The following is a 26,784-nucleotide window of genomic DNA, read 5'->3' as shown; positions in this document are numbered from 1 at the left end:
CCTCTCTCCGTCACCGCAGTCACGTGGGGACGGGCGCTCTTAAAGGGCCAGGCCTCCTGCGGACCACGTGGGGCGTGGTGCTCGCCATCCCGTAATAGCACCAGGAAGAAGACGGGGAAGACGCAGGGGAACGGGACGTGACATGACACGGGACACGGGGTCTTCCGCTCATCTCGGGGATTTATAACCTAATACGGAGCTGTGATGCAATGATGATGTAATATAGTGCAATGATGTCATAGCACATATGAAACCCAGCAAGGTACAGGATAGAGGGCCACGCTAGTGAGGGACCGGTGCCCCCTGGACCTGGCCTCGGGGGCTGCCATCACTATGACGGGGCGCCCGGGGTCGGTGTCACCACAGCGCAACCCAGCCAAACTGGGCCCGGGGTTGTCGTTGCCATGGTGACAGGCCGGGGGGGGGGGGTGTGACACAGGCGTGTCGCCACAGCCACCTACGCTCCCCGACACAGGTTGCGCACGGGAGTATGTGGTAAAGTGGCCCAGCGTCTCATGACGTCACTCTGCAGCCTCACAACGTCACAGGCACCTCACAGCGACAGGGGAGTGGGGTGCGGGGGGGGGTGTCTCCCCCTCCCAAAGCAAACTCCAGCTGACGCTCCCGCCACGCTCAAGATGGCGCCCGCCACATCCAAGATGGCGCTCGCCACACTCCAGATGACGCTCGCCCCGCCCCACGCTACTACGGCTTCCGGTAAGCGAAGGGAGCACTTCCGGTCGCCGCGATGTCGCCCAGCGTGGCTGAGCTGCTGCTGCAGCGGCTGGAGCGGGAGGCGGCGGGGCCCGGCGGGGGCCTCTGCAGCCTGGAGGCGGCCGCCGCGCTCGGCCTCGACCACCAGACACTCGTAGGCGCCGTCAAGAGCCTGCAGGCGCTGGGGGAGGTAGGCGCGACGGGGCCCACGCGGGTCACGGGAACCTCGGGGTACCGGTGCTCAACGCCGGTACCGGTCCCCGTAGGTGATCGAGGCGGAGGCGCGATCGGCCACGCGGTGGGAGCTGAGCCCCGAGGGCGCGGAGGTGCTGCGGGACGGCAGTCCCGAGGTGCGGCTCTTCCGGAGCCTCCCGGCGGAGGGGCTGCCCCAGAGCGACGCCATGGTGAGCGCGGGGGCACCGGGCGGGGGGTACCGGGGGTTACCGGGTCCCTCACCGCCTCCCCGTCCCCGCAGAAGCTGCCCGGCGGCTCGGTGGGCTTCAGCAAGGCCATGGCCAACAGATGGCTGCGCCTGGAGAAGGGGGCACCCGGCGGTCCCCGCGTCCTCCGCGCCGTGAGTGTCCCCTGCTCGCCCCCCCACCCCGTCCTGCCGGTGCCCGGTCTCCCCGTGACGGGGCCGTGTCCGTATCCCGTCCCCCCCGCCAGCGCTCCTTCCCCCTCCCCAGGTGACGGAGGTGCAGGACGCGGTACAGCAGAGCCTGCAGCAGGTGCAGCGGGGGGAGGCCGAGACCCTGCCCGAGCGCGACCGTGCTGAGCTGAAGAGGAGGAAGCTGCTGCTGGAAGTGTGAGCTGGGGGGAGATTTAGGGGGGGGGGGGGGCAGGTTTGGGGGCACCCCATGACCCCCCCGTTCCCCCCCCAGCACCCTCAAGTCCTACTGGATCCGCAAGGGCAGCGCCTTCAGCACCGCGGTGGCGCGTCAGGAGACTGAGCTGACGCCGGAGATGATCGCCACGTGAGTCTGGGGGAAGACAGCCCTGCCGTGACCCCCCCATGACCCTGCCGTGACCCTGCCATGACCTCTGACCCCACCTGCAGGGGGTCCTGGCGGCAGCGGCCCTTCAAACCCTACAACTTCTCTGCGCTGGGGCTGCCCCCCGCCTGCGGCCACCTCCACCCCCTGCTGAAGGTGCGCTCCCAGCTCCGACAGATCTTCCTGGAGATGGGGTGAGCGTGGGGGGGGGGTCCCCAGGGACAGGGTGTCCCCCAGCCGGGGGGTACGGCATCCCCTGAGGCTGTGAGGGACCCCTCTCCCCAGGTTCACGGAGATGCCCACCGACAACTTTGTGGAGAGCTCGTTCTGGAATTTCGACGCTCTCTTCCAGCCCCAGCAGCACCCGGCCCGCGACCAGCACGACACCTTCTTCCTGCAGGGTGGGTGCTGGGGGCAGGCAGGGGGATTCGGGGGGGCTCCCCAAGCCCCGCTGAGCCCCCCCCATCTGTCTCTCCCCCCCCAGACCCTGCCGAGGCCCCCGAGCTGCCCCCTGGCTACACGGCCAAGGTGAAGAAGGTCCACGCACAGGGAGGCTACGGCTCACAGGGGTGAGGGCGAGACCCCCTGGGGGCATGGGTAGGTTTGGGGGGGGCCGTGCCTCCCACCCCCAGGCCGTACAGCACCCCTGCTGAGCCCCCCCCATAGGTACAAGTACGACTGGCGGCTGGAGGAGGCGCGGAGGAACCTGCTGCGTACCCACACCACGTCTGCCAGTGCCCGTGCACTCTACCGGCTGGCCCACCAGGTGGGACAGGTTTTGGGGGGGGCCGTGGGGAGGTTATGGGGGGTGTGTGTGTGTCCCTATATGACCCCACCTCTTCTTTGCCCCCCTAGGAGAAGTTCACTCCAGTGAAATACTTCTCTATTGACCGTGTCTTCCGCAACGAGAGCCTGGACGCCACGCACCTGGCTGAGTTCCACCAGGTGGAGGGGGTGGTGGCTGACCGCGGCCTCACCCTCGGCCACCTCATGGGCACCCTCCGGCAGTTCTTCACCAAACTGGGTATGGGGGGTACCTGGGGGGGTGCTGGGGGTTCCCTGGGACCCCTCTCACCCCTCTCTGTCCCCAGGCATCACCCAGTTGCGCTTCAAGCCAGCCTATAACCCCTACACGGAGCCCAGCATGGAGGTGTTCAGCTACCACAAGGGTGAGGGGGGTCCCCCCCATGGAGCTGGGGGGTCCTGGGGGGCTGCGTGGGCCCCCAAAGGAGCCCCAGGGTCTGCATGTGCACCCACAGAACAGGGGGGGACCCTGTGATCTGCACGTGCCCCTGCAGAGTGGGGGGGAGTTAGGTGACTTTTTAGAGTGGTGGCCAGCTTAGCCTCATTCTGTCCCCTGTGGGGTGGAGGGCTTTGGGGTACCCCTATAGGGTAGGGGGTTCTGAGATGGCCCTATGGGGTGGGGGTCAGCCTGGCTTGGAGGGGGGGAGCTTTGGAGTACCCCTATGGGGTGGGGGTCTCTGGGGTTCCAATGGGGGGTGGCCTGGTCTCACTCTCTCTGAGGGGGGTGTCTCTGGGGGGCCCATGTCTCAGCCCCTGTGGGGCAGGGGCCCCCACCTCACCCCTCCAGGGCTGAAGAAATGGGTGGAGGTGGGGAACTCAGGGGTCTTCCGCCCCGAGCTGCTGCTGCCCATGGGGCTGCCCGAGAACGTCTCCGTCATCGCTTGGGGGCTCTCGTTGGAGCGGTGAGTTGGGGGGGGGGGGGGGGGGCACAACAGGGAGCCCCAGGCCACACCTGCTGACCCCCCCTTTCCTGCACCAGGCCCACCATGATCAAGTATGGCATCAACAACATCCGGGAGCTGGTGGGGCACCGAGTCAACCTGCAGATGGTCTACGACAGTCCCCTCTGCCGCCTGGATGCCTAGACCCCGTCCTCCCAGGGGGTAGGGGGGGGCTGCTCCCTAATAAAGCCCCTTTGTCCAGCCGGGTGCCTGTGTCTGTGCTGGGACCGGGACCACAAGTGGTGTGGTGAGGTCGGGGCACCCCATGGCCTCTCACAGCTCCAGAGGGAGCCGTACCCACAGAGACCCCCCAGCCCTGTAGCGCTGACCACGGCTCCCCGTGACCCCCCCAGCGTCCCTCAGCCGGGCGGCCCCGATACTGCCGTTACCTCCTCGCCCGTTGCAACCAGCCTCCCCCGCCCGCAGGCCGCGGCCCCCCGGCTGCACCCCACACGTACCGTGTCCCGGCGCCATCGCGGCTCCTCGTCTCCTCAGCGCCCGGCCCGGCCCTTCCCGCCTTTTCCCGCGCCGCCTTTCATTGGCCGCTCCGTCGCCTGGGCGGGCGCCGATTGGCCGATGCTGATTCCCGTCGCCCGCCTGAGCCCCGCCCACCAGGCTCTCCTCAGCGCGGTGAGGGGCGGCCGCGGGTCTGGGGTCGCGCTTCCCCTCCCCGGGCTCCGGCCAGCGCTGGTCCCCGGTCCCCTCACCCGGACCCTGAACTGGCCTCTCCGCCCCAGGCCCCGTTCCTACAGCTGCCCCCCGGGTCCCCAATCTGGGTGGTGGGACCCGCCCCCCCCGGGGGGCTGGGGGTGTCACAGCCCTGCGTAGGCCCTGAGTAGCAGCCCCGGAGCCAGGCAGGTCCTTCCCCCTCAGTGGCCCCCGCCAAGCCAGGCCGTGTCCTGGGCCCTGAGGGCCGCCTGTCCCCCAGGGTGGGTATGTCGCGAAAGGAACGTGAGGGCCCCGAGCCAGAGCCAGAGGTGGGCGACAGCCCCTTCTACGAGGGCTTGGGAAGGGACGAGCCCCCCAGCGAGGACCCCAACAGGTAACACATTTTCCACCCTCCGTTGCCTCACAATTTTCACCTAAATTGGGGAGAAAAAAAGAGCGTACATCAAGCAACAACCGCACAGGTGGTCACAGCAAGGGGCGTCCTGGGTGACACACACATCCTGTTGTCCACACAGGCCACCACGTTCATTAGTGGGGTTCCCAATGTTTCCCAATTAACGTGACCAGGCTGTCCCCGCCCCATCTCCGTGGAGTGCGCACCCCTGATGTGTGGGTCCTGTGTTTGGGCCGAGGACGGAGACGCTGCCTGTGTCCCCCTGGCCCGGCGCAGAGGCGGTGCTGGACGGCCAGGCCTCCCGGTACTTCGCGTCACTGGATGCCAACATCGGGGATCTGCAGCAGCGCGCACAGCAGCTGATCGACAGGGTGAACGACAGCCGCAAGGAAGACCACACGGTGATGAGCGGCTTCAGGGAGAGCCTGCTGATGAAGGTGGGGAGCAGCGGGGGGGCTGCCGGTGTGGGGGGGAGCAGCAGATGAGGACACCCCAGCCCACGCCATCCTCTCGCTGCCGAGCTGGGCTACGCGGCTGTGCGGTCTCTGCTCGACATGTTTAATCGCATTATTCTGCCCGAATTAGTGGCAGGCTGGGGGACGGTGAGACGAGGTGCCACAGGGACGGAGCACGGTGTGAGCGGCCTCTTGCAGGCTGCTGGCGCCAGCTGCAGAGCCTGGTGCGCCGTATGCACCGGCGCTCACCGCCGCGGCGGGGGGGAGTACCCACAGCCCCTTCGGGGGCGGCTACAGCTGCCTCCAGCCCCGCTTTGGGGAGCGGAGGGGACGCCAATGGCTCCCGCGTCCTTGCTCTGCTGCGCTGGACTTTGCTCCCACCGGCATCCCTGCAGCCGGGGAGGGGGGAACCGCGCCAGCAGGGCAGGAAGGGGGGGGCTCCCACAGGCCCACGCGCAGATGGCGGCCTGGCCTTGGCAGCTGCGGCCCACGGTGACCCAGCACTCGGTGGCTACCGTGGCCGGCTCTCCGGCTACCATGGGCGCAGCTGGCGGCAGCGGCAGCCAAGCCAGGCTGGGAGCTGTGCCAGCCCGGGCGGCTGCAGCTGCCACCCCGCTCTCCAGGGACGGCAGCCGGGCGCCAGTCGTGCCAAATGGCGCTGCCCACCCCCACACTCCGTCAAGAGCCGTATCCCCCCCCTTTTTCCGCCCCGGCGCGGCAGGTCTCAGGCCTGGCGGAGCAGCTGGAGGAGCGGCTCTTCCACCTCTACGGCCTCCACAACGAGCTGATTCAGGAGCGGCTGCAGGAGCTGGCGGAGGTGATGGAACGGGTGGGGACAGCCGAGGCCGAGCTCCGGCAGGTCTGCCGCACCGTGGAGGCAGCCTACCGCGACCTCTGCCTGCAGCCTGAGACCTGAAAGGGGCCCCAGATCTGCAGGGGCCCCCCCAGACCTGTGGGATCCCCCCACCTCGGTCCCGTAGCAGTGCAAGCGGGGCGTGTGTTGCCCGCTGCTGCTGTGCCAGGGCAGCCGCGAGTGGGAAAGGGGGATTTTGGCCCAAATGGGCTTTTTTGTTGCTGTTGGTGTTCAGGTTTAGCATGAATAAAAAGAGCCAAAAAACTCCAAAGGATGAATTGGGGGGGGGGGAGCTGCCAGGGTTCTGCTGCCCGCTCGCTCTCGGTGGCGGATGTGTGTCCCGGCAGCTTAATTAATGCTGACGCTGCTGGCACTGACGAATGGAGGCTGATGTGGGGTGGCTTTTCCACCTTTTATTGGCGAGTGGCGTGAGGATGGCAAAGGCACCAGGGCAGTTCACTGGCCAAGAGGCTCCGTGGCAAAGCCCGGCACAACTGTGCTGCCAGGTCCCATCGGTGATACCACGTCCCGTCAGCGACAGCGGGTCTGTTCACCAATACCTTGTCGGTGATGCCGAGTCCGGTCGGTGACATGGGTCTGATCTTTGGCACCGTCTCCTCTCGTCCTTCCCCCACGGGTGATGTCCCGACCCCGCCAGTGGCGCCGTGATGCCGGTCATGCTGCAGCGCGTCGCAGCCGCGTGCCACCGATGCGGTGCCGGGCGCCATCTCCCCTCACTAGCCCCGCGTTGCCGGCGGTTTGCTGGGGGCGAAGGCCTGGATGCCGGTGATGGCTCGGCCCAGGATCAGCGCGTGGATGTCATGGGTGCCTGCAGGTGAGGGAGCAGCCAGGTCTTGGTGGCACCCGCTGCCGGCGGGACCCCGCACCCCACACCTGGCATGGAAGTACCTTCGTAGGTGTTGACGGCCTCCAGGTTCATCAGGTGCCGGATGACGTGGTACTCGTCGCAGATCCCGTTCCCCCCCAGCATGTCCCGCGCCTCCCGGGCAATGGCCAGCGCCTTCCCACATGAATTGCGTTTCAGCATCGACACCATCTCGGGGACCGCCCTGAGGGGACAGGGACGCTGGCACCCCCCTCCCACCACCCCCAGACACCCCCCCGGGTGTCCAGGCCCCCCGTTCCCTGCGGCGGCACCCACTTTCCCTCATCCTTGAGGCGGCCGAGGCGCAGGCAGGCCTGCAGCCCCAGGGCGATCTCCGTCACCATGTCCGCCAGCTTCTTCTGCACCAGCTGGTTGCGTGCCAGCGGCCCCCCGAATTGGTTCCTGTGGCAGAGGGGGGACGGTGGGGATTGTGGGGGGCAGGTGGGAGCCCCCCTGCTGTCCCCGGTGTTACCTGTCAAGGACGTATTGCCGTGCCGTCTCCAGGCAGGCCTCGGCGGCGCCCAGCGCGCCCCAGGCAATGCCGTAGCGGGCGTGGGTCAGGCAGCCGAAGGGGCCCTGGGGCAAAAGGGGGTCACCGGGGTCCCCCATGCTGCGGTGGGGCTCCCCGTACCACCCCGGTGTCCATGTCCACCTCCCCGCCTCTTACCGCCAGGCCGACGGCGTTGGGCAGCAGGTTCTCCTCCGGCACCTCCACGTCGTCCATCACGATCATGCCGGTAGCGGAGGCACGGAGCGAGAACTTGCCCTCGATTTTGGGGGTGCTGAGGCCAGGCATCCCCCGCTCCAGCAGGAACCCCCTTATCCTCCCATCCTCCTCGCACGCCGCCCACACCAGGCACAGGTCGGCCACCGGCGAGTTGGTGATCCTGGGTGGGGTGTGGGTGTGGGTCTGGGGGGTGTTGGGGGGGTGTCCCCTTGTTCCCCCGATTCGGGGCTCACCAGGTCTTGGAGCCCCGCAGCGTGTAGGTCTTGGCGCTGGGGTTGTAGCGTGCCCGCGTCTCCATGCGCCCCGGATCGCTCCCGTGGTTGGGCTCCGTCAGCCCAAAGCACCCCAGCAGCTCCCCCCGTGCTGGGGGCGGGGGGGGGAGTGTCAGTGGAACCCCATGGCCCCCCACTCACAGCTCCCCCCTGCCCAGGGGGCTCCCATGGTTGGGTCCCCCCCGAGGGCGCAGCGTCAGGGGGACCCCAGGAACCCCACAGCCCCCCTGCCCCATTCCGCCCCCCTCCTCGTGTGTCGTCGTGCCCTCCGCCCCCCCCCCAGCGTGCGGGTCTCACCCAGGGGGGGCAGGAAGCGGTCCCGCTGGGCGGGGGTGCCGTAGGCCAGGATGGGGTGCATGACGAGGGAGGACTGGACGCTCAGCACCGAGCGGTAGCTGCTGTCCACCCGCTCCAGCTCCCGTGCCACCAGCCCGTAGCCCACCGAGGTGGTGCCCGCGCAGCCGTACCCTGCAGACAGCGTCACCCCACGGAGACCCCCAGACCCCCCCAGCAATACCCTGCAGACAGCGTCACCCCACGGAGACCCCCAGACCCCCCCAGCAATACCCTGGGGACAGCGTCACCCCACGGAGACCCCCAGACCCCCCCAGCAATACCCTGGGGACAGCGTCACCCCACGGAGACCCCCCAGATCCCTCCGGACCCCCCCAGCAATACCCTGAGCACAGCATCACCCCACAGAGACCCCAGGACTCCCAGCCCTGCTCCCCCACCCCTCCATACCCTCTGCCCCCCCCCATACCCACCCCCTTACCCCCATGACAGGACTCTGCCCCCCCGGAGACACCCCCAAGGAGGACACCCGCCCCCCTCAGCCCGTCCCTAGGGGTGCCAACCCTGCTCCCCCCCCCAGTCACACCCTGGTAACCCCAGGGGAGACACCCCCCCCCCCCAACTCCCTTGTTGTCTCTAGGGGGACCCCACAGCCCCCACGCCCTCTGGGGGGGGATGTCCCAGTCCACCCCCCCCCATCTCCCCCCACTCACCCTTGATGGTGGGGCCCAGCACCCCCAGCGCCCCCATCTCGGACACGATCTCCCGGTCAAAGACTGGGGGGGGAGAAGGGGGGGGCGTGAGTGCAGCCAATCTGGGGGCTCCCCCCACCCCTCCCCTGCCCAGGGACTGTGCTCAGGGCCGTGTCTGTGGGGGGGGTATCTCGATATTGGGGGGGGGGGTGTCCCCGATACCCTCGTGTCGGTTGGCGTGCAGCACGCGTGGCAGCAGCCGTTCGTGGCAGTACTTGCGCAGGGCGTCCCGCAACAGCCGCTCCTCGGGGCTCAGCAGCCCCTCCAGGCACAGGGGGTCCCGCCAGTCAAAGGCTGCTTGGGGGGGGGGGGCACACACCACGGGGGGGGGGGTGTCAGCACCAGCCCCCCTCTTCAGCCCCCCCCCCTTTCTCCCCTCGACCGGCCCCCTCTCCTGCGGAGAGGGGGCCGGTCGAGGGGAGAAAGGGGGGGGGCACCCATTTGAGGGTCTCCTCCCCCCAAACTCACCCTGCGGGGGGGGGGGCCGTGCCCCCCCAGCGGACACCGGTCCGGACCAGTCGAAGCAGCGGGGCGGCGAGACGGAGCGCCATGGGGGGGGGGGGTCTGGGGGGGGGGGGGTGGGGGGCAGCTGAGACAGGGACCCCCAACGGCCCCCCTGGGACTCCCAACCGGCCCCCCCAAGACCCTCCCCTGCTGTCCCGTGTCGTGTGTGTTCCCCACCCCCCCGCCCCGCACCGTGCGAGTTCGGCGGCGGCGAACGGGCCCGGAGGAGCCCTCGGCCGTGACGTCACGGGGGGTGGGGCGGGGGTGTGACGAGGGGGCGTGACGTTAACCCGCGCCTGCCCGTGCTCCGGTCGGGGCGGGGGGGGGGGGGGAGAAGAGAAGTGTTCCCAGGGCTGTGGGACCCCCAAACCACCGCCCGGACGGAGCCGAGGGGTGGAGCTGGGGGGTTGGGGGCGGGCAGGGGGGTCCCCGGGGCTGCGGCGCCATGACGTGTCATACCCCACCCCCCCCCCCCGGTCCCCACGGAGGCGCAGGCCAGGGTCGGTGCTGTACAGGCTTTATTGGTCCCCAAGGCCCCCCCCGGCCCCGGCACCCCCTGTCCGGGGGGGGGGGGCATTTGCATAGCGAGAACGGGGGGGGGGGGGTGGTGTTGATGTCACGGGGGGGTTGGTGATGTCACCTGCTTGGCCGGCCCTTGCAGTGATGTCAGCTGCTGTCGTGTGACATCACCGCGTAGCTGGGATGCGTCATCCCTGCTCGGTAACCTCACAGCAGTGACATCATCGCCCGGCACCAGTCATCGCCCCCACCCCGCTGTCCCCACAGCTGTGACATCACCATTCCCGCACCTTCAGCTACATCAGAGCTGTGACAGCAGCACCCCGTTACATCGTAACTGTGACATCACCGCTCCTGCACCATTAGTGACATCGTAACTGTGACATCGTCAATTCCGTACCACCACTGACGCCTAGGCCGTGACATCACTCTCGCTCCCCAATGGCGACCGCCATGTCACCGTCCCCCCTCCCCGAGTCGCTTCACAGCTGTGCCCTCGCGCCCACCACCCCGCCGGTGACATCACCGCTGTGACATCAGCGGGACAAGAACCAGGGGCAAACAGGAGACTGGGGGTGGGGGGGCGGGGGGCTGCCGGGTCGATGACATCACACCGGGGGGGGGGGGCCGCGTCACAGTATTAACCCTTCGTGTACACGGGGAGGTGCCGGGGGGGGGCGGGGGGGGGCTGCGCCCCGCATGCCTGGGGGTCCCCCCCCCTATTTACAGCCGCGGGAGGGGGGAAGCTCAGCGGCCGGGGGGGGGCCCGGCGCTCCGGGGGGGCCCCAGCGCCCCGTCCCCGGGGGCCGCGCCGGGCCCCACCACCACGATGGGCACCGGGGGCCCCCCCGGGCCGCCCCCCCGCCGGGCCTGCTCGTGCTCCTGCACCGGGCTGAGCGCCTTGGGGGGGCCCCGCGCCGCCCGCTCGGGCTCGTCGCCCCCCGGGGGGGCGGCCTCGGCGCCGGGGGGACCCCCCAGCAGCAGCGGCAGCTCCTGGCGGCCGAGGCGGCGGGCGGGGGGCGCGGGGGGCGGCCCCTCGGCCGGGCTCTCCCCGTCCCACTCGGCCAGGCTCTGCAGCGGCGGCTCGGCCGGGAAGTCCTTGCGGGCGGCCTCCAGGCCGTGCTTGCGGGGCGCCGCCGCCGCCGCCTTCTCGGGGGGGCCCCGGCGGGCCAGGCGGGGCGACTCGGCGGCTTTGGGGTGCAGCTTGGCCGGGAAGGCGGGGGGCGAAGCGGCGGGCGGCGAGGGCGTGTGGGCCAGCGGCGAGAGCGGGATGCTGCCGGCCGACTTGCAGCGAGCCGCCCGGTACTGCCGCTGCAGCTTCGGGGACAGGCCCTGCAGCGAGCTGGGCCGCAGGTGGGGACCGGCCGGCGCCGGCGAGGGCGGCGCGCTGGAGCCCGGCGAGCTGCTGGGCGGGGAGGCCCCTGCGCAGGCCGCGGGTCAGGGCCGGCTGCGGGACCGGGGCCGACCGGGTTCGGGGCGGGGGGGGGGCCGGGGCTGCGGAGAACCCGCCCGGCCGGGCCCCTCACGGCCACCGTAGGCCCGTTCCGCTTCCCCCCCCCCCCCCGCCCCCGTGTCCCTCACGGCCACCGTCGCCCCGTCTCACCCTTCGCGGTCCCTCGCGGCTCCCGTAGACCCGCCCCGTCCTGGCCCCGCCCCGTTCCCATGGCCCCGCCCGTCCCGCCCCGCCCTCTTCCCATGGCCCCGCCCCGTTCCCATGGTCCCTCCCACCGGCCTCGCCCCGTTGCCATGGCGGCGCCTACCCGTCTCGGCGGCGCGCGGCGGGAGGGCAGGGTCCCGCGCGCGCGCGTGGGTGGGCGAGGCGGGCAGGCTGTCGGAGGAGGAGAGCGAGCGGCTCAGTGACGTCAGCGAGCGGCTCGTGTGCAGCAGGGACGCCTGTCGAGCCAGGTGCCGGAACAGCGCGCTGCGCCGCCTGCCGGCGGGGAGGACTGTCACTGCCGCGGCCGGGCTCCTCCCACAAACCCCGCCCTCTGCCCCGCCCCCCGAGCCAGGCCCCGCCCCCGAGCCCCCCCCCAGAGCCCCCCCCCGACCCCCCCCGGTCCCCCCCCCTGCCCACCTCTCGTGGCCGCCCCCAGCGCCGCCCCGGCGGTTCCTCCGCGCCATCTTGGCCCGGGCGCTGCGTCGCCGCGCGGGGCCCAGGCGGATGGACGTGTTCTCCAGCGGCGTCGTGGTCACCAGCACCTTCGTCCCGCTCTGACGCACCGGCAGGTCGCTGCGACGCCCCGACACGCCCCGGCGCACACGGACCCCGACCCTCCACCCTCCGCCACCCAACCGCCCTCCCGCCACGACCCCCAACCCCGCCACGACCCCACCGTGACCTCCTGGTAACCCTATGGCCCTGCCGTGACCCCCCCAGAACCTCTCACCCCTGTGACCTTTTGACCACGTGACCCCTCATGACCCCCCATGACCCCCCATGACCCCTGACCTTGAGGATGAGCTCGACGACCTCAGTGTGCACCAGCCCATGGACGGGCTCCCCGTTGACGTGGGTGATGAGGTCACCGGCGCAAAGCCCCGCCTCCTGCGCCGGGCCCCCCTCCTCCACGTGCTGCACCCACAGCGCAACGTCACCCGCAGCGCCCCGATGTCATCGTGTCCCCCCCGCGCCCCCCGCTGTCCTCCCACCCAGACAACAGCGGATGCTGCAGACACCCCCCTGTCCCCCAATGTCCTCCATCCCCCAATGTCCCCCCGTCCCCCAACATCCCCCCCGTCCCCCAACATCCCCCCATCCCCCAACATCCCCCCCCATCCCCCAACATCCCCTCCCATCCCCCAGCGTCCCCCTTCCCCAAATGTCCCCCAGTCCCCCAATGTGCCCCGGTACCCCAACATCCCCTCCCAGACCCCCAGTGTCCCCCCAATGCCCCCCCGCTGACCCAAACGACGTGGTGGACGCTGTAGACGTCGCTGTCCCCCAGGTAGACGCGGATGGCGCGCAGGGTGAAGCCGAACTTCTTGCCGGGCCGGGGGATGGCGATGGGGGAGCGGGGGGCGGCCACCGCCGGGGCCAGCTCGCGGCCGGGGGACGAGTCCCTCGAGGACGGGTCCGAGGACAGCGACCGCGGGGACATGGGGCTGCCCAGGGGCGAGGAGCCGGGCGCCTCCCCTGCACCCCCCCGCTGGCACCGAGACCACCGACCCAGGCGGACGGGGCCCCCACTGCCCCCCCCACCCATGGGACCAGGGCAGGCCCCCAGCCCCCCACCCCATGGCATCCATGGGAACCCCCTCCCAACCTCCAGCACCCCCCCCCAGGTGACCAGGGACCCCCCAACCCCCGGGACTCGGGTGTCCAGGGGACCCCTGCCACCCCCCCCAGCCACCCTTGGGGTCCCCACCCCACCCGGGGGACCCACCCTCCCCCATGGGGACCAGGGAGGGGATATTGGGGTCCCGAGGGGGGGGGGTGTTGGGGTCCCGGGGGGTGACACCCACCGCTGGGGATGATGACGGAGAGGGCGGTGGCTGACGCCGACTTGGTGACCTTCCCGGGGCCGCGGGGGCTGCGCTTGTCGCCCCCCCCCTCGGGGGCCACCCCTGGGTGCCGCGGCCGCCGCAGCCCCAGCTCGGCCCGGGGGGGGGGGCAGGTCTGCGGCCCGTGGCACTCGCTCCCCTGGGGAGGGGGGGGACACCAGCTGGTGAGGACCCGGGTGGCCGGGACGCCCCCAGGGACCCGGGCCCCCCCCAGGGACCCCGGTGTCCGGGACTGACCTGGCTCCTCACTGAGTCCATCCGTCTGTCCATCGCGGGGGGGGGCCCCATTGCGGGTGGGTGGTTTCTCCTCGGGGGGGGGCCCAGGGCGCCCCGGCTCCAGCAGCGCTGAGAAACGTCGACGGGCACCTGGGGGGGGGCTGGCCTCACCCTCGGGGGGGGCCCCCTCAGCTGCCGGCGGGCGCTTCCTGCGGGGGGGGGATTTGGGGGGGGGGCTGACCACTGCGCCCCGCAAATCCCCCCTCCAGGGGACCCAGGCAGACCCTGGGGGACCCTGGCGTTGTCCCCCCACCTTGGGGACCCAGGCATGACCCCCATCTGGGGCCCCCAGTGTTCCCCCCCCCCGGAACCCCGTCGCTCCCCCGACGCGGGTGCTCACAGCTCGGGCGACGCCGTGCGCCAGCTGCGGTCGCGGGTGAAGCCGTCGCGTCTCCCCTCGTCCCGCGGCCGGCCCTTGGCCGCCTTCGGCTCCTGCTGCTGCGAGAGCTGCTCCAGGCTGCTGTACACCTGCGCACGCGCACCACCTCGCACGAGGGTTTGCACACGCGTGATCGCACGAGGGTTTGCACGGGGCTGCGCACGAGGAGCCTGCACTGCACGGGGCCGTGCGACGTCCTGTGCATCCCTGTGTCCCCGCATCCCCCCGCCCCGTGTCGCCCACTGCCCCCCGCCCCGGCCCCCACCTTGCTGAAGCGGGGGGAGCAGGACGAGAACTGCCGGATCTCCACGGGTTCGTCCTCCGTCGTGTCCTCGTCCTCGTAGGAGGTGACATGGGGGTACCGGTCCGAGCGTGCTGGGGGGGGGGGGTGAGGGTGAGGGGGACACACAGGGTGGGGGTGACCCCAGGGGTGAGGGGGCCCGCAGAGAGGTCCCCGGGGGGGGGCACATGGGGGTTCCTGGGGGGTCCCATGGCAGGGGGGGGCTAGAAGTCCCCTGGGGGGTTGTCCCTGGTCAGTCCGGGGGGGGGGGGTGTCCATGGGGTGCCAAGGGGGTGTCCCAGGGAGGGGTGACAGGGGGGTCCCGTGGTTGCAGTGCTGGAGGGGTCCCAAGGTGTTCCCAGGGGTGCTGGGGGGTCCCAAGGGTGTTCCAGGGGTGCCCCAGGGGGGTCCCAGGGAGGGTCCTAGGGGGGGTTCCAGGTGTGTTCCAGGGGTCTCCCAGGGGGGGTGTCCCGGGGGGTGTCCCAGTGGGGTCCTGGGGCGGGGGATGTCCCTCACTGTCGAAGTAGCTGGTGTCCTCCTCGGACTCGAGGTGCGGCACGAATTCGGCCTTTTGACGCAGCAGCCCGGTCCAGTCGAGCGCCGCGAAGAAGCCGTGGGCCTTCACCTCCTGCGCCCCCCCTGCGCGGATGGGACGGGGTCAGGGGGGCAGTGGCCTGGGGGGGGCAGGGGGGTGGGGGTGCGGGGGGTCTCACCGGCACCGAGGCGCTGCAGGGGGTCGGGCTGCAGGAGGCAGGAGATGAGGTGCTGGGCGTCGGGGGGCAGCGCCTCGTCCCCCTCCGGCCACAGAATCTCGTCTGGGATGGGGGGGAGACACGGGGGGGGACACAGAGGGACCGTGAGCACGGGGTGACACTGCCAGCCCCACCGCGTCCCCGTGGCCCCATGCCCGTCCCTGTACCAGGGGTGACCTCCCTGTCCCCCCATGTCCCCCCCGTCCCCCATGTCCCCCCATGTCCCCCCCATCCCCCCCCCATGTCCCCCCCGTCCCCCCGTACCCGAGATGACCTGCCCGAAGAGCTCCTCGGGGGTGTCCCCGAAGAAGGGGACGCAGCCCACCAGGAACTCGTAGAGGACGATGCCCATGGCCCACCAGTCCACCGGCTTCCCGTAGCCCTGCCGCAGGATCACCTCGGGCGCGATGTACTCGGGGGTGCCGCACACCTTGGGGGGGGATGTGGGGGTGTGTGTGTATGGGGGGTGTCACACCACGTCCCAACGCCCACATCCGTGTCCCCCCCGCCCCCGCGCCCACCTGCTTGTCGCGGAACTCGCGGGCGTCCTTCTCCATGTGGCCCTCGTAGAGGTTGGTGGTGAGGCTCATCAGCCCCATCTTGGAGAGCCCGAAGTCCGTCAGCTTCACGTGGCCCAGCGAGGTGATCAGCAGGCTGCGGGGAGCATGGCGTCCGGCATCGCCCCGGCACCCCCGCGGCTACATGCCCCCCCCTCCCCAGCACCCGCCGTACTTGTCAGGTTTGAGGTCGCGGTGCACGATGCCGTAGTTGTGGAGATACTCGAGGGCCAGGACGGTTTCGGCGAAATAGAGCCGGGCCAGCTCCAAGGGCAGCGCCCCGATGTGCTTCAGCAGCGTCGCACAGTCCCCGCCTGGGGGGCACGGGGTGGGACACATCGGTGCACATCACCCGCCAGCACCCGTCACGCCCCAGCGGGACACAATCACCCACCCAGACGTCAAGAGCCGTGTCGGGACATAGAAATGCCCCATCGTGACACCAACCGCCCCACATGGCTCTGCCCGGCCCCGCAGCAAAAAGCCTGGCTCCATATTGTGACAACTGACCCCATATCACGATGCACAGCCCTGTACTGCGACGCCCAGCCCCATACTGCAACGCCAAGTCCTGTATCACAACACCCAGCTCGCGATCATGATACCCAGCCCCATATTGTGGCACCCACCTGTATCGTGATGCCTGGTCCCATGCCACAACACCCAGCCCCATATTGTGATGCCCAGCCCTGTATCACGATGCCCAGCCCCGTATCACGACACCTAACCCCATATCACGACTCCCAGCCCCGTATCATGACACCCGTCAGCTTGGCGCTCACCTTCGACGTACTCCATGACCATGCAGAGGTGGCGGCGGGTCTGGAAGGAGCAGAACATGCTGACGACGAAGGGGTTCTCGGCGAAGGTGAGGATGTCGCGCTCCACGAACGCCTGCTCCACCTGGTTGCGCAGCAGCAGGTTCTGCTTGTTGATCTTCTTCATGGCGAAACGTTGGCGCGTGGCCGTGTGCCGCACCAGGTACACCGCCCTGCCGGCATAGCCGCGCATCACGCCGTGCCGGGGACCCCAGGGATCACCCCCCACCCCTCGCAGGGACCCCGACATCCGGGACCCCCCCCCAGGGACCCTGACGTCTGGGTCCGCTCACCCGTAGGCGCCGTTGCTGATGAGTTTGATGGTCTCGAAGTCGCCTTCGCCCGGCGGCTTCTTGGTCCTGGGGACGGCGCTGCGGCCCTGGGGGGACACGGGGGGACACAGGGTGACACGGGAGGGGGACACGGGAAGGGGGGACACACATGAGGGGGAACCCAGCGCCCACCTCAGCCCCCTCCTCGGGCTCTGGCGTGTTGCTCCCACCGCTGTCGGGCTCCTCCAGATGCACCACGTCTGCAGGGACACAGGGTGTCACACGTGTGCAAGGACACGGGTTTCACACATGTGCGGGGACACGGGGTGTCACACGTGTGCAAGGACACGGGTTTCACACATGCACCCCCAGTGTACAACACCCCATGCACCACCACCCATGCACTTTCCCACACCCCTGCGCACCCCCAGCATGCAGGCACTCCCCGTGCACGCTCTCACACGTGTGTGCAGCCCTGCCCACCCCCATGCATGCCCCGCAGATCCCGTGCATGCCCCACACACATGTCCTCCCATGCAAAACCCCATGCGTGCACACTCCCCCCCCCACACACACATGCCCCTCACGTGATCCCCTGCGAGCACGTGCAAACCCTGTGCCCGACCCGTGGCCGCTTGCACACGCATGTACCGGGGAAGGGGTCCCGCGCCAGCCCCAGCTGCGCGATGATGTAGCGGGGGATGTCGGCCTTCAGCAGCCCCTCGCGGGCCTGGCCCTCCGCCGCCGCCAGCAGCTGGTAGAACTCGGCCGGGTCGAACTCCTACACCGACATGCACCAACACATGTGTGCACGGGCACACACACCCCTGTCACACGTGTGCACACGGGGACACACACCGGCATGGTGCAATGCAGCAGCAGACAGCAGGGGCATGTGCTGGTTCACGTGTGCGTGTTGGTGCACATGGGTTCTGCACATGTGTGAGAGGAGTGTGTGTGTGTGAGCACCAGGACACATGTGTGTGCACCAGGACACGTGTGCATGTGCGGGTTTGAGCCCAAACGCGTGTGTGCACGTGTGCTGCTGTGCCAGCACCAATGCACACGCGTGTGCCAGAGCACACGGGTAAGCACCCATGTGCCCACATGCACTGACGTTCATGGGCAAGTGCACACGCATGTGCCCTCCCGTGTCTCCCCCCCACCCCCGCCTTTGTCTCAGTGGTCCCCGGGATGCTCCATCACCATGGCGCTGCTCCGGCAACACGGCTGTCACCATGGCAACACCAGTCCTGCCTCCCCATTGGCTGCGCGCAGGGATTGGCCAGGGTGTTGTCAGGGTGACCAGAAGGGCTTCGTCTGATTGGACAGTTGCGATGGTGCAAAATGGGATGGACGGGAGGGGGGATGCTGGGGGGGGGATGTCACAGGGTCCCGGGGCGGGGGGGGGCCCGGGGGGGACTCACCAGGCACTCGAGCAGCCTCGCAGGGCGGGAGATGATGATGAGGAGCTTCTTCACCAGCTGGGTGATGAAGGCCACCTCCTCCGACTCAGAGCGCTCGTAGGCCTGGGGGAATGGGGGTGGGTGGGGTGTGTGTCATCAGGGGGTCCTGAGGAGTCACATGGGGTCCTGGGGGGGGGTCTCATGGGGTCTGGGGCATCCCCTTGGGTCTCATTGTGTCCAGTGGGGTCCCATTGGGTCCCTGGGGGGTCCTGTTGGGTCCCACTGGGTGCCCTTGGGTGCTGAGGGTTCCCATTGGGCCCTGTAGGGCCCTGGTGGGTCCCCATTTGGTGCTGAGGGTGCCATTTGGCCTCACTGGGCCCAGTTGGGACCAGCTGGGTTCTGTTGGGTCCCATCAGGCCCCCTGGGTTGCCGTCGGGTGCCATTGGGTGTCACTGAGCCTCTTTGGGCCCTGTTGGGTGCCAAATGGGTCTGTGTTGAGTCTTGTTGGGGCCCAGTTGGGCCTCATTGGGTCTTGTTGGGTCCCATTGGGCACCGTTGGGTCCTGTTGGGTCCCATTGGGCACCGTTGGGTCCCGATGGGTCCTGTTGGGCACCGTTGGGTCCCGATGGGCACCATTGGGTCCTGATGGGTCCCGTTGGGTGCCATTGGATCCTGTTGGGTCCCATTGGGTGCCATGGCTCACGTCCTGCAGCAGCCGCTCCATGTTCTCCTGCAGCTCGTAGAAGTAGCCGGCGGTGATGAGGCCGTGCCGGGCCTTGGCCAGGCAGTCGCGCGCCAGCTCGACAAGCTGGTGCTGGATGAAGCTGAGGGCACCATCAGCCAGCGGCGTCCCCCCGGGGCCGCAGCCCCGCACGAACTCTTCCAGCCGCTCCTCCATCTGCGCCGTTGCCTGCAGAACCCAGGCGTACGGGCTCCCTACGGCTCCCAACACCCCCACAGCCCCCCCCAGAGACACCCAGGGCCCTATATCCTCCCCCAGTGCTCCAGAGCTGTCCCACCGCCCCCTCTAGGAACCCCAGAGCTCCCTGGATCCCCCATAACCCCCCAAGACCCCCATAACCCTGCCAGGACCCCCCCCAAGACCCCATATCCTCCCCCAGTGCCCCTTAGCTGCCCAAACCCCCCCCCCCAGAGCTGTTCCATAACCTCCCCGCTAAACCCCATACTCCCCCCTCGAACCCCTGAAGACCCCATGTCCTCCCCCAGCGCCCCACGTCCCCCCAGCCCCACCTTGGGGAACCGTTCCTTGTAGACGTGGTTCATCATCACGATCTCGTTGTCGTGGGACGAGGGCGAGCGCCCAGGGCTGGGGAGGCACCGCTGACACCCGCGGGACCCCACAGCGTGTGTGTGTCCCCCCCGGCAACCCCACCACTGGCACCCACGGGACCCCCAGAACCCCACCCCCTGGCATTCCCACCAGTGGCACCCACAGGACCCCCCAGCATCCCTCCACGGTGTCCCCACGGGGACCCACAGTGTCCCCATTCCACCCCCACAATGTCCCATGGCCACAGCATCCCCCGTCACCCTGCTGCCCCACACCCCACGGTGCCCTATGCCCCCCCCGCCATGCTCTGGGTCACCCCAGCCCTATGGTGTCCCCAACCCCATGGTGCCCCCCATGGTCTCCCCAAAGCCCTCGTTCCCCCCCAGCCCCATGGTGACCCCAGTGGTGTGTCCCCCCCCCCACCCCCACAGCCTCCAGGTGCCCCGATTTCCCCACGGAGTCCCCAAATCCCTGGTCCCCCCCCAACCACTTGTGGTCCCCAACCCCACCTGAGGCTGCGGGAGCGGGGCCGTGGGGCCGGCCCCCCCCGGGCCCCCCCATCCTCCTCGGCCAGGCTCTCGGAGCTGCCAAAGTGGCGGGAGAGGAAGCGCAGCTCCTCCGGCGTGGGCTGCGCCGGCAGCTGGTGCAGGCGCTCCTGCGACGAGCACGAGGACTGCGCGCCCGCGTCACCCCTCCGACCCCCACAGACCTCTCCTATGGACCCCCCCCCCCCAGCGCCCCACGAAGACCTATGGCCACCCATGGGGACCTGCTGACCCCCGTGGATCCCCCTCAAGACACCCGCTGCACCCCACGGGGACCCCCGGCCACCCACGGACCCCTCCCCATGTGTGGGGACCCCCCAAGTGTGGGACACCCCCCCCAAACCCACAGCCAGGGGACCCCCCCCCAGACCCCCAGTGACCTCCCTGCACATTGTGGGGGGCTCCGGGGCCCCCGACTCACCGAGACGGTGGAGCTGGGGGTGTTGGTGCCATAGCCCGAGGAGGGCAGCGAGGCCAGCGACCAGCGGCGCCCGTCGGCCCTGGGGGGGGACAGGGGGTGTCAAGGGACCTGGGTGCCCCCCACCCTGCCCCAGAGCTGGGACGGGACCCAGGCACCTGGATCCTCCCCCCATCCCCATCACCCCCCCGGATACCCGGCTGCCACCCCAGATACCCGGGTCCCCCCCAGATGCCCGTGCCCCCCCCGTGCCCCCCCCGTGCCCCCTTACCGCCGGGAGGAGGCGAAGGAGAAGTGGGCCGGGTTGCTGGGCGAGAAGTTTCGGGGACTGTCCAGGGGGCTGCTGCCTGCGGTGGGGGGGACACACACACACCGGGGGGGGGGGACACACAGACATGGGGGTGACATCACCACCGCCCCGCCCTGCCAGGCCCCGCCCACCCACATCGGGGGGGGCAGGGCCAAACGGATGCAACCCACCCCGAGGGAAAAGGGGGGACCAGGAGGGACCCCAAGGGCGGGGAGGGGGGTGGGCAGGTGCTTTGGGGGTCCCTGTAGGTGTCAGGGTTATTTGGGCTGGGGAGGGTCCCTTGGGGGGGGTCACAGGTTTGCCTGGGGGGGGTTCTTGGGGCCTGAGGGGGACAATGAGTCCCTTGGGGGGGGGGTCCCAGCGGTTTGGGGTGGTCGATATGGGGGGGCCTATGGATTGCTGGGTCTTTATGGGCCCCTTTGGGGGTTTTTGAGGGGATTCGAGGGGTTCCAGGGAGGGGGGGACACCGGTGGGGGTTGTGGGGCACCGGGGGTCCGGGGGTCTCACCAATGTGTCCGGGGAGTGGCGAGTGGGGCCGCGGGAGGGTGGGGGAGGTGCTGGTCAGGATCAGGCTCTTCCGGTTGCTCGTGCGGCAGCTGGGGAGGGGGGACCGTGGGGGGGGGGGGCCGGGACCCCCCTCACACACGGTGTTCCCCCCCACATGTGTCCTTGCACCCAAACGCACCCACAACACCCAAAGATGCCGGGGGGGGGCACCCACAGGCCCTCCACCCCCCAGGGGATGCAGGGATGGGGGGGGGGGAGTTGGGGGGGTGGTAATGGCCATGGGGGGGCTCGTGGGGCCAGGGGGGGCCGAGGATGGCAGGGCAGGATGAGGAAGGAGGATGAGGGCCAGAGGACGGGGATGAAGGAGGGAGGAGGGTGGAGGAGAAGAGATGAAGGGTGAGGATGAGGATGCAGGAGGACGAGGATGAGGATGGGGATGGGGAGGGATGAAGGCTGAGGATGAAGGAGGGATGGGGATGGGGATGGGGGTGGGGAGGGATGAAGGCTGAGGATGAGGATGGAGGGGGAATGCGGGTGGGGATGGAGAGGGACGAAGGCTGAGGATGAAGGATGGGGATGAGGATGGAGGATGAGGATGGGGGGAGGAAGGCCGAGGCCCCCGTTACCTTTTGGTGCGGCGGAACATGCTGCTGCCCACCAGGATCGGCATCGGGGGGGGGGGGGGGTCCGAGAGCCCGGTGGGGGGGGCTGGGGGGCTCCGGGGCGGCGGCACCTCGGCGGGGCGGGGGGGGGGGACGGGACGCGGCGGCGGCGGCTGCAGCGGGGCGGGGCCGGGGGCGGGGCCGGGGGCGGGACCGGGCGGTGGGTGCAATGGGGGGGGGAATGGGGGGGCGATGGGGCAGTGGGGGACGCGGGAGGCGGGGGGGGGGTCTCACCTGCTGCTCTTCCGCGGCAGCGGCAGCTCCTTCTGCAACACGGGGCAGAGGATGGGGGGCGGCCCGGACCCCCCCCCCCGGCCAGACCTCTCCCCCCGCAGTCCCGCCCGGGGGGGCTCGGGCCCTGCCCCGCTGCTGGGGGGGCCCAGGCGCCGGGTCCATCCCTCCCCCCCGCCCCGGGCCCCCCTATGTCTGAAGCCCCCCCAGATCCGGCTGTCCCGGGCCCCCCCCCGGCCCTGCAGCCCTCCCGGTACCGGGACCGCATCCCCCCCCCCGCTGCCGACCCTCCCGGTACCGGGGCTGTATCCCCCCCTCCCGTACCCGCCTTGCCCTGTACAGGGCCCCCCCTCCGGTACCGAACCCCCCTCGGTACCGAACCACCCACCCCCGATACCGATTCCCCCCCCCCTCGGCACCGACCCCTCCCGGTACCGACCCCCTCCCCGGTACCTGCAGCCGCCGCCGGCGGATCACGCCCGAATCGTCCATGGCTCCGCCGCTGCCGCTGCCGGTGGGGGGGGTCCCGGTCCGTCCGTCCCCCCCCCCCCCGCGCGCCCCCGGTGCCCGCAGCCCCCCCCCCTCAGCCGCCCGCCGCCATCCTCCGCCGCGCGGGACCCCCGGGAGCGCCCCGCCCCCCCGGCCACGCCCAGCCCCGCCCCGACCGGGGGGGACCAACCCCGGGGGGGGGGGGGCGGTTTAACCCCAGCGCTGCCAGGCCCCCCCCGGGATGCCGGGACCCCCCCGGGACCCCCCGGACCCACAGCCCCCCCCCCCCCCCGGCGCTGTCCGCGGTGCTGAACCCGCCGCGCTGCCCAGCCGGACGCCGGGGTCCCCTGGGGGGGGGGCGTGGGGGGTGTGTGTGTGGGGGGGGGGGGTGTGCGCGGCCCCCCCCGTGTGTGTGTCCGGGTGCCCCCCCCGGCAATATGGCAGACCTCCCCCCCCCCGCCTCATTAGTGACATCACGGCACCGTAACGCTCCCTAAAAACGCACCCAAAAGAATCGGGGGGGGGGGGGGGGCTGCCCCGGCCCCCCCCCGGTGACCCCCCCCCCGGATTAGACCCCTAATCCCCCAGGATTGAGGACACGGCCACTTCCAGGCGCGTGGCCAGGACCGATTAACGGAGGGGGGGGAACAACACACGCCATGAACCAGGGTTCCCTTCCCCCCACGGGGGGGGGTGTACATGATCATGGGGGGGCCACAAACCCCCCCCCCCAAAGCCAGGGAGCCCCAAACGTCCCCCCCAAAACCTCATAGGCTCCCCAAAAACTACAGACACCCCCCGCTCCCCCCTTTCCCTGTGACCCCCCCCCAACTTCACAGGGGGAACAAACGGGTTTGTCGCAGCCCCAGTCCCCCCCTACTCCCCCAAAAAAGTGGATTTAGGTTTTTTTTTTTTACCATTCTTTGTTAAAAAACAAGCACTTGCTTTATTGCGGGGTGGGGGTCAGGGATCACTGTTTCGGGGGGGGGTGTCACAGCTCAGCCAGGGGCCGCAGTCTGCGCTCCTGGAAGAAGCGGTGGGGGGGGCGGCGGGGGGAGGCCCGGGCGAAGTAGGAGAGCAGCGATGGGGGGGCCGTGGGGTCCTCCGCTGGGTCCTCGTCAGCCCTGGGGGGTGCAGGGCAGGGACTCAGGGGGGGCGCACAAGGCTGCCAGGGAGGGGGAGGCCCTTGGTACCCTCCCATTGCATGGGAACATTCCCCCCACCCCAGACCCCTCGATGTACAGACACGACCCCCCCAAGCCCCCCCAGCCATAGATGGGTCCCCTTGTGCCCCCCCCAATCACCCGGGGTCCACCCCCCCCTTTACAGAAGCAGCCCCAAACCCCCCCATAGCATCACACTGGGATCCCCCCAAGCCGTGTGATGTCCCGCCCCCCACCCTGGATCCCCCCGTGCGCCCCCCCCTTTACCACTTGACGGGGACCCCCCCGCGCTGCAGCAGCTCCCGCGCCGTCCCCCAGCTGAAGCGCACGAGCCGGGGGAACCCAAAGACGGGCTCCAGGTTCCGCCGCAGCCACTCCTTCGTCTTGGGGTCTGTGGTGGGGGGGGGGCCATGAGGGGTGTCCGGGGGGGTCAGGGACCCCCCCCAAGGGACTTCCCTGCCACCCCCCCAGGATGCTCCTACCGTTGGGGTACCCCGAGCCGTAATCCCGGTCGATGTCCCCCAGGTCCTCCACGAAGCTCCAGTTCTTCACAGCCCGGTCACGTGCGACCTGGGTGGGGTAAAGAGATTTTGGGGGGGTCCAGAGGGGTTACGGGGCATCTGGGGGCCCCCTGAGTCGTGTACCCCCCCGAAACTCACTGCGGGGGGGGAGAGCGAGGGAGAAGATGTGGGGTGCAAGGGGAGAACGGTCCGGGGGGGGGGGGGGGGGTCGGTCCTTGGGGGGGGTGTCGGTGCCCACCTTGGCGCAGATGCTGGCGGCGCTGACGACGGGGAAGAGCGCGTCGGCTTTGGGGCGCACGGTCACCTCCAGCCCCGGGAAGCGCTGCCGCAGCTTCGCCTCATACTTCTCGGCCGGCCCCACCGTGTCCACGAACACCTGGGGGAGCCCCAGCCCCCCGCTGCAAAATCACCCCTGGCCCCCCAAAAATCACCCCAACTCCCCGATCCATTCCAACACCCCCCCAGCACCCCAAAACTCCTGCAAAAGCTCCTCAACCCCCCCAAACCAGGCTGAATTGTCGGCTGCACCCTGACCCCTCCTCCACAAAAGCACCCCCAAATCCACCTGGACCCCCCCAGCCTCCCCAAACCCACCCTAAATTACCCCCAAACAATCCCAGACTCCCTTTGCACCCCCAAACCCCCCAAATTCACTCCAAACCAACCCAGACCCCCCCCCAAGACCCAACTCCCCCCTCAAACTGCTCAGCCCCATGAGGGAAACTGAGGCACGGGAGGGGGGGGAGCAAGGTGGGGTATAGCCTCGGCCCGGGGCCCCCCGAGTGCCCCCTCCCCATATCTGGGCTGCCCCCCGCCAGCCCCCCCAAACCCACCTCGGCCACCTGCACCCCAGAGTCCAGCGCGAACTGGATGAGGCCGACGGCCGTATCCTGCGACAGCTCGTTCAGGTTGTACTTGGCTCTGGGGGGGGGGAATATGGGGGGGCGTCACCTCAGGGAGCCGCCACCCCCCCAGCACCCCAAACTATGGGGGGTCAGGAGATGGAGACTGCAGGAACCAGGCTTGGGGGGAGGGTCAGGGGCACCCAAAGGTGCTGGGGGGGGGCCAAGGGGGGGGGTCCCAGCGGGCCCTGGGGGGTTCAGGGCGGGGGGGTCTCACCGCTGCTGCATGCAGGCAGAGATGTGGTCGGGGGGCAGCACGTGCAGCGCCCACCCCAGGACGTCGCCCGCCGCCTCCAGCAGCCCGAAGCGTCGCTCCCGCTCGGCCTCCGACAGCGTCTTCGAGTCTTGGGGGGGGGGGCCGGGGTGAGGGACCCCCAACTCCCCTGGGGACCCCCCATGGGGCCTCCCCACCTCCCCGACCACCTCCCCCCAGGACCCCCCACCTCCTCCTTGATCCAACCCCCCCCCCGCACCCCAATTCACACCCAGGACCCCCCCACCTCCCCCTTGATCCAACCCCCCCCCGCACCCCAATTCCTCCCCCAGGACCCCCCCACCTCCCCCTTGATCCAACCCCCCCCCCACAGGGCTCCCCCCCCGCACCCCAATTCCCCCCCAGGACCCCCCCCCACAGGGCTCCCCCCCCGCACCCCAATTCCCCCCCCAGGACCCCCCCCGCCCCCCGGGTGCCCCCACCTGCCACCCCCAGCGCCTCCAGCTCCTCCATCTTCTCCACGGGGCAGTAGCAGATCCCGTAAACCATCGGTCCTGGGGGGGGACACACACCGGGGAGGGTGTTAAACCGGGGGGGGGGGGGGAGGGAGGAGCCCCCCGTGCACAACCCGGTACTACCGGGACCGCCCCCCCCCCCGGTGCAAGCCGCAGCCGCGCCACGTGCAGTGTGTGTGTGTCCCCCCCCCCGGGCTCACCTAGCACCGGCCCCCGCCCCGCTTCGTCCACGCCGAGCGCGCAGGGCCGGCGGCGGCAGAGGGGGGGCACGGCCGAACCGAACGGCCCCGGGGCCACCGGGTCCCGCTCCGAGCGCGCCATGGCCGGGGGGCGGGGCTTCGGAGGGGCGGGGCCTAGTGGGGGTGGAGCTTCGGAGAGGGCGGGGCCTATGGTGGGGCGGAGCCTAGTGGGGGCGGAGCTTTTCCGAGGGGCGTGGTCTCAGGGAGGAGGCGGGGCGCACGCACAGGCCGCTGGGAGATGTAGGCCGCGCACAGGGCAGGTCCCGGGGGGGGCTGGGGGGGGTGTCCGTCCGTCCCCCGGGGGGCCTGTCGGGTCCCGGGTGGTGGTGGTGGTGTCCCGGAAGACCCACCCCCTCCCCTCGCCCGGTTCATCCGGGAAGTGCCGCCCCGGGGCGGAGGGTGCCGGGTAGCGCGGGAGGGAGTTCCCGGAACGGCCCCCCGCCAGCCCATATATGGGCATGGCTGCGTCAGCGGGGAAAGCCCCGGCACCGCCTCCTTCCGCTGACGTCGGTGCCCGCGAGCGCTGGGGGCCGCAGGGGGGTTCCCACGGGGCGAGGCGGGACGCGGGGGGGGGGGGGAGGACACGGACACCCGACCGCCCCCCCAACACAACACAATTACACCGGTCATTAAAATTATTATTATTATTAATTAAATACAAACGTACAAAAAATAAACAGCAACAACAACCCCCCCAACCCCCCGGGGGCTTTTTCCCACCGGGGGGGTCCTGTAAACTTCACGGGGGGATCCCCCCCAA

General features: G+C 70.3%; 5 protein-coding genes across 7 annotated transcripts; 2 read left to right on the top strand and 3 right to left on the bottom strand.

Annotated features, from left to right (window-relative positions):
- Positions 1 to 718: 718 nt before the first annotated feature.
- FARSA (phenylalanyl-tRNA synthetase subunit alpha) lies at positions 719 to 3,652 on the top strand. 2 transcript variants are annotated; one of them, XM_075738136.1, is made up of 13 exons: positions 719 to 904; positions 981 to 1,118; positions 1,190 to 1,288; positions 1,401 to 1,519; positions 1,596 to 1,688; positions 1,772 to 1,900; positions 1,992 to 2,107; positions 2,191 to 2,275; positions 2,373 to 2,472; positions 2,562 to 2,730; positions 2,798 to 2,875; positions 3,298 to 3,412; positions 3,490 to 3,652. In XM_075738136.1, exons 1-13 carry the CDS (start codon positions 749 to 751, stop codon positions 3,593 to 3,595), a joined length of 1,503 nt encoding a protein of 500 aa, XP_075594251.1. In that variant the 5' UTR covers positions 719 to 748; the 3' UTR covers positions 3,596 to 3,652. The 2 variants fall into 2 exon arrangements, with proteins under 2 accessions (XP_075594251.1, XP_075594250.1); XM_075738135.1 differs by lacking the exon at positions 3,298 to 3,412 and having other exon boundaries at positions 728 to 904.
- Positions 3,653 to 3,860: 208 nt separating this feature from the next.
- SYCE2 (synaptonemal complex central element protein 2) lies at positions 3,861 to 6,044 on the top strand. The gene is made up of 3 exons (XM_075738041.1): positions 3,861 to 4,493; positions 4,753 to 4,951; positions 5,691 to 6,044. The coding sequence occupies exons 1-3, from the start codon at positions 4,387 to 4,389 to the stop codon at positions 5,883 to 5,885; spliced, it is 501 nt and encodes a 166-aa protein (XP_075594156.1). The 5' UTR covers positions 3,861 to 4,386; the 3' UTR covers positions 5,886 to 6,044.
- Positions 6,045 to 6,215: 171 nt separating this feature from the next.
- GCDH (glutaryl-CoA dehydrogenase) lies at positions 6,216 to 9,509 on the bottom strand. 2 transcript variants are annotated; one of them, XM_075738032.1, is made up of 11 exons: positions 9,450 to 9,509; positions 9,222 to 9,317; positions 8,916 to 9,050; positions 8,715 to 8,777; positions 8,005 to 8,175; positions 7,669 to 7,798; positions 7,376 to 7,595; positions 7,181 to 7,284; positions 6,985 to 7,110; positions 6,732 to 6,892; positions 6,216 to 6,651 (listed from the first exon to the last, which is right to left on the bottom strand). In XM_075738032.1, exons 4-11 carry the CDS (start codon positions 8,749 to 8,751, stop codon positions 6,560 to 6,562), a joined length of 1,041 nt encoding a protein of 346 aa, XP_075594147.1. In that variant the 5' UTR covers positions 8,752 to 8,777; positions 8,916 to 9,050; positions 9,222 to 9,317; positions 9,450 to 9,509; the 3' UTR covers positions 6,216 to 6,559. The 2 variants fall into 2 exon arrangements, with proteins under 2 accessions (XP_075594147.1, XP_075594148.1); XM_075738033.1 differs by lacking the exon at positions 9,450 to 9,509 and having other exon boundaries at positions 8,916 to 9,068; positions 9,241 to 9,319.
- Positions 9,510 to 9,752: 243 nt separating this feature from the next.
- MAST1 (microtubule associated serine/threonine kinase 1) lies at positions 9,753 to 22,633 on the bottom strand. Its single transcript, XM_075738035.1, is given in 28 exon segments — positions 9,753 to 11,197; positions 11,537 to 11,706; positions 11,851 to 11,987; positions 12,226 to 12,348; positions 12,680 to 12,909; positions 13,239 to 13,292; positions 13,294 to 13,416; positions 13,515 to 13,702; positions 13,894 to 14,021; positions 14,198 to 14,307; positions 14,729 to 14,851; positions 14,926 to 15,027; positions 15,229 to 15,394; positions 15,486 to 15,618; positions 15,697 to 15,835; positions 16,304 to 16,512; positions 16,633 to 16,718; positions 16,804 to 16,871; positions 17,263 to 17,392; positions 18,039 to 18,140; positions 18,721 to 18,927; positions 19,269 to 19,344; positions 19,818 to 19,981; positions 20,275 to 20,353; positions 20,543 to 20,618; positions 21,089 to 21,177; positions 21,985 to 22,016; positions 22,435 to 22,633. Coding segments are annotated over 28 exon segments (3,957 nt in total). The 5' UTR covers positions 22,474 to 22,633; the 3' UTR covers positions 9,753 to 10,523.
- Positions 22,634 to 23,452: 819 nt separating this feature from the next.
- On the bottom strand, positions 23,453 to 26,115 carry RNASEH2A (ribonuclease H2 subunit A). Its single transcript, XM_075738034.1, has 8 exons — positions 25,986 to 26,115; positions 25,753 to 25,824; positions 25,274 to 25,400; positions 24,988 to 25,075; positions 24,393 to 24,530; positions 24,116 to 24,203; positions 23,901 to 24,024; positions 23,453 to 23,594 (listed from the first exon to the last, which is right to left on the bottom strand). Exons 1-8 carry the CDS (start codon positions 26,104 to 26,106, stop codon positions 23,462 to 23,464), a joined length of 891 nt encoding a protein of 296 aa, XP_075594149.1. The 5' UTR covers positions 26,107 to 26,115; the 3' UTR covers positions 23,453 to 23,461.
- Positions 26,116 to 26,784: the final 669 nt, after the last annotated feature.

The sequence above is a fragment of the Balearica regulorum genome, chromosome 30, assembly GCF_011004875.1.
Source record: "Balearica regulorum gibbericeps isolate bBalReg1 chromosome 30, bBalReg1.pri, whole genome shotgun sequence".
Lineage (NCBI taxonomy): Eukaryota > Metazoa > Chordata > Aves > Gruiformes > Gruidae > Balearica > Balearica regulorum.
The sequence above is the reverse complement of the archived record's forward strand: the minus strand, read 5'-3'. Positions and strand labels throughout refer to the sequence as shown.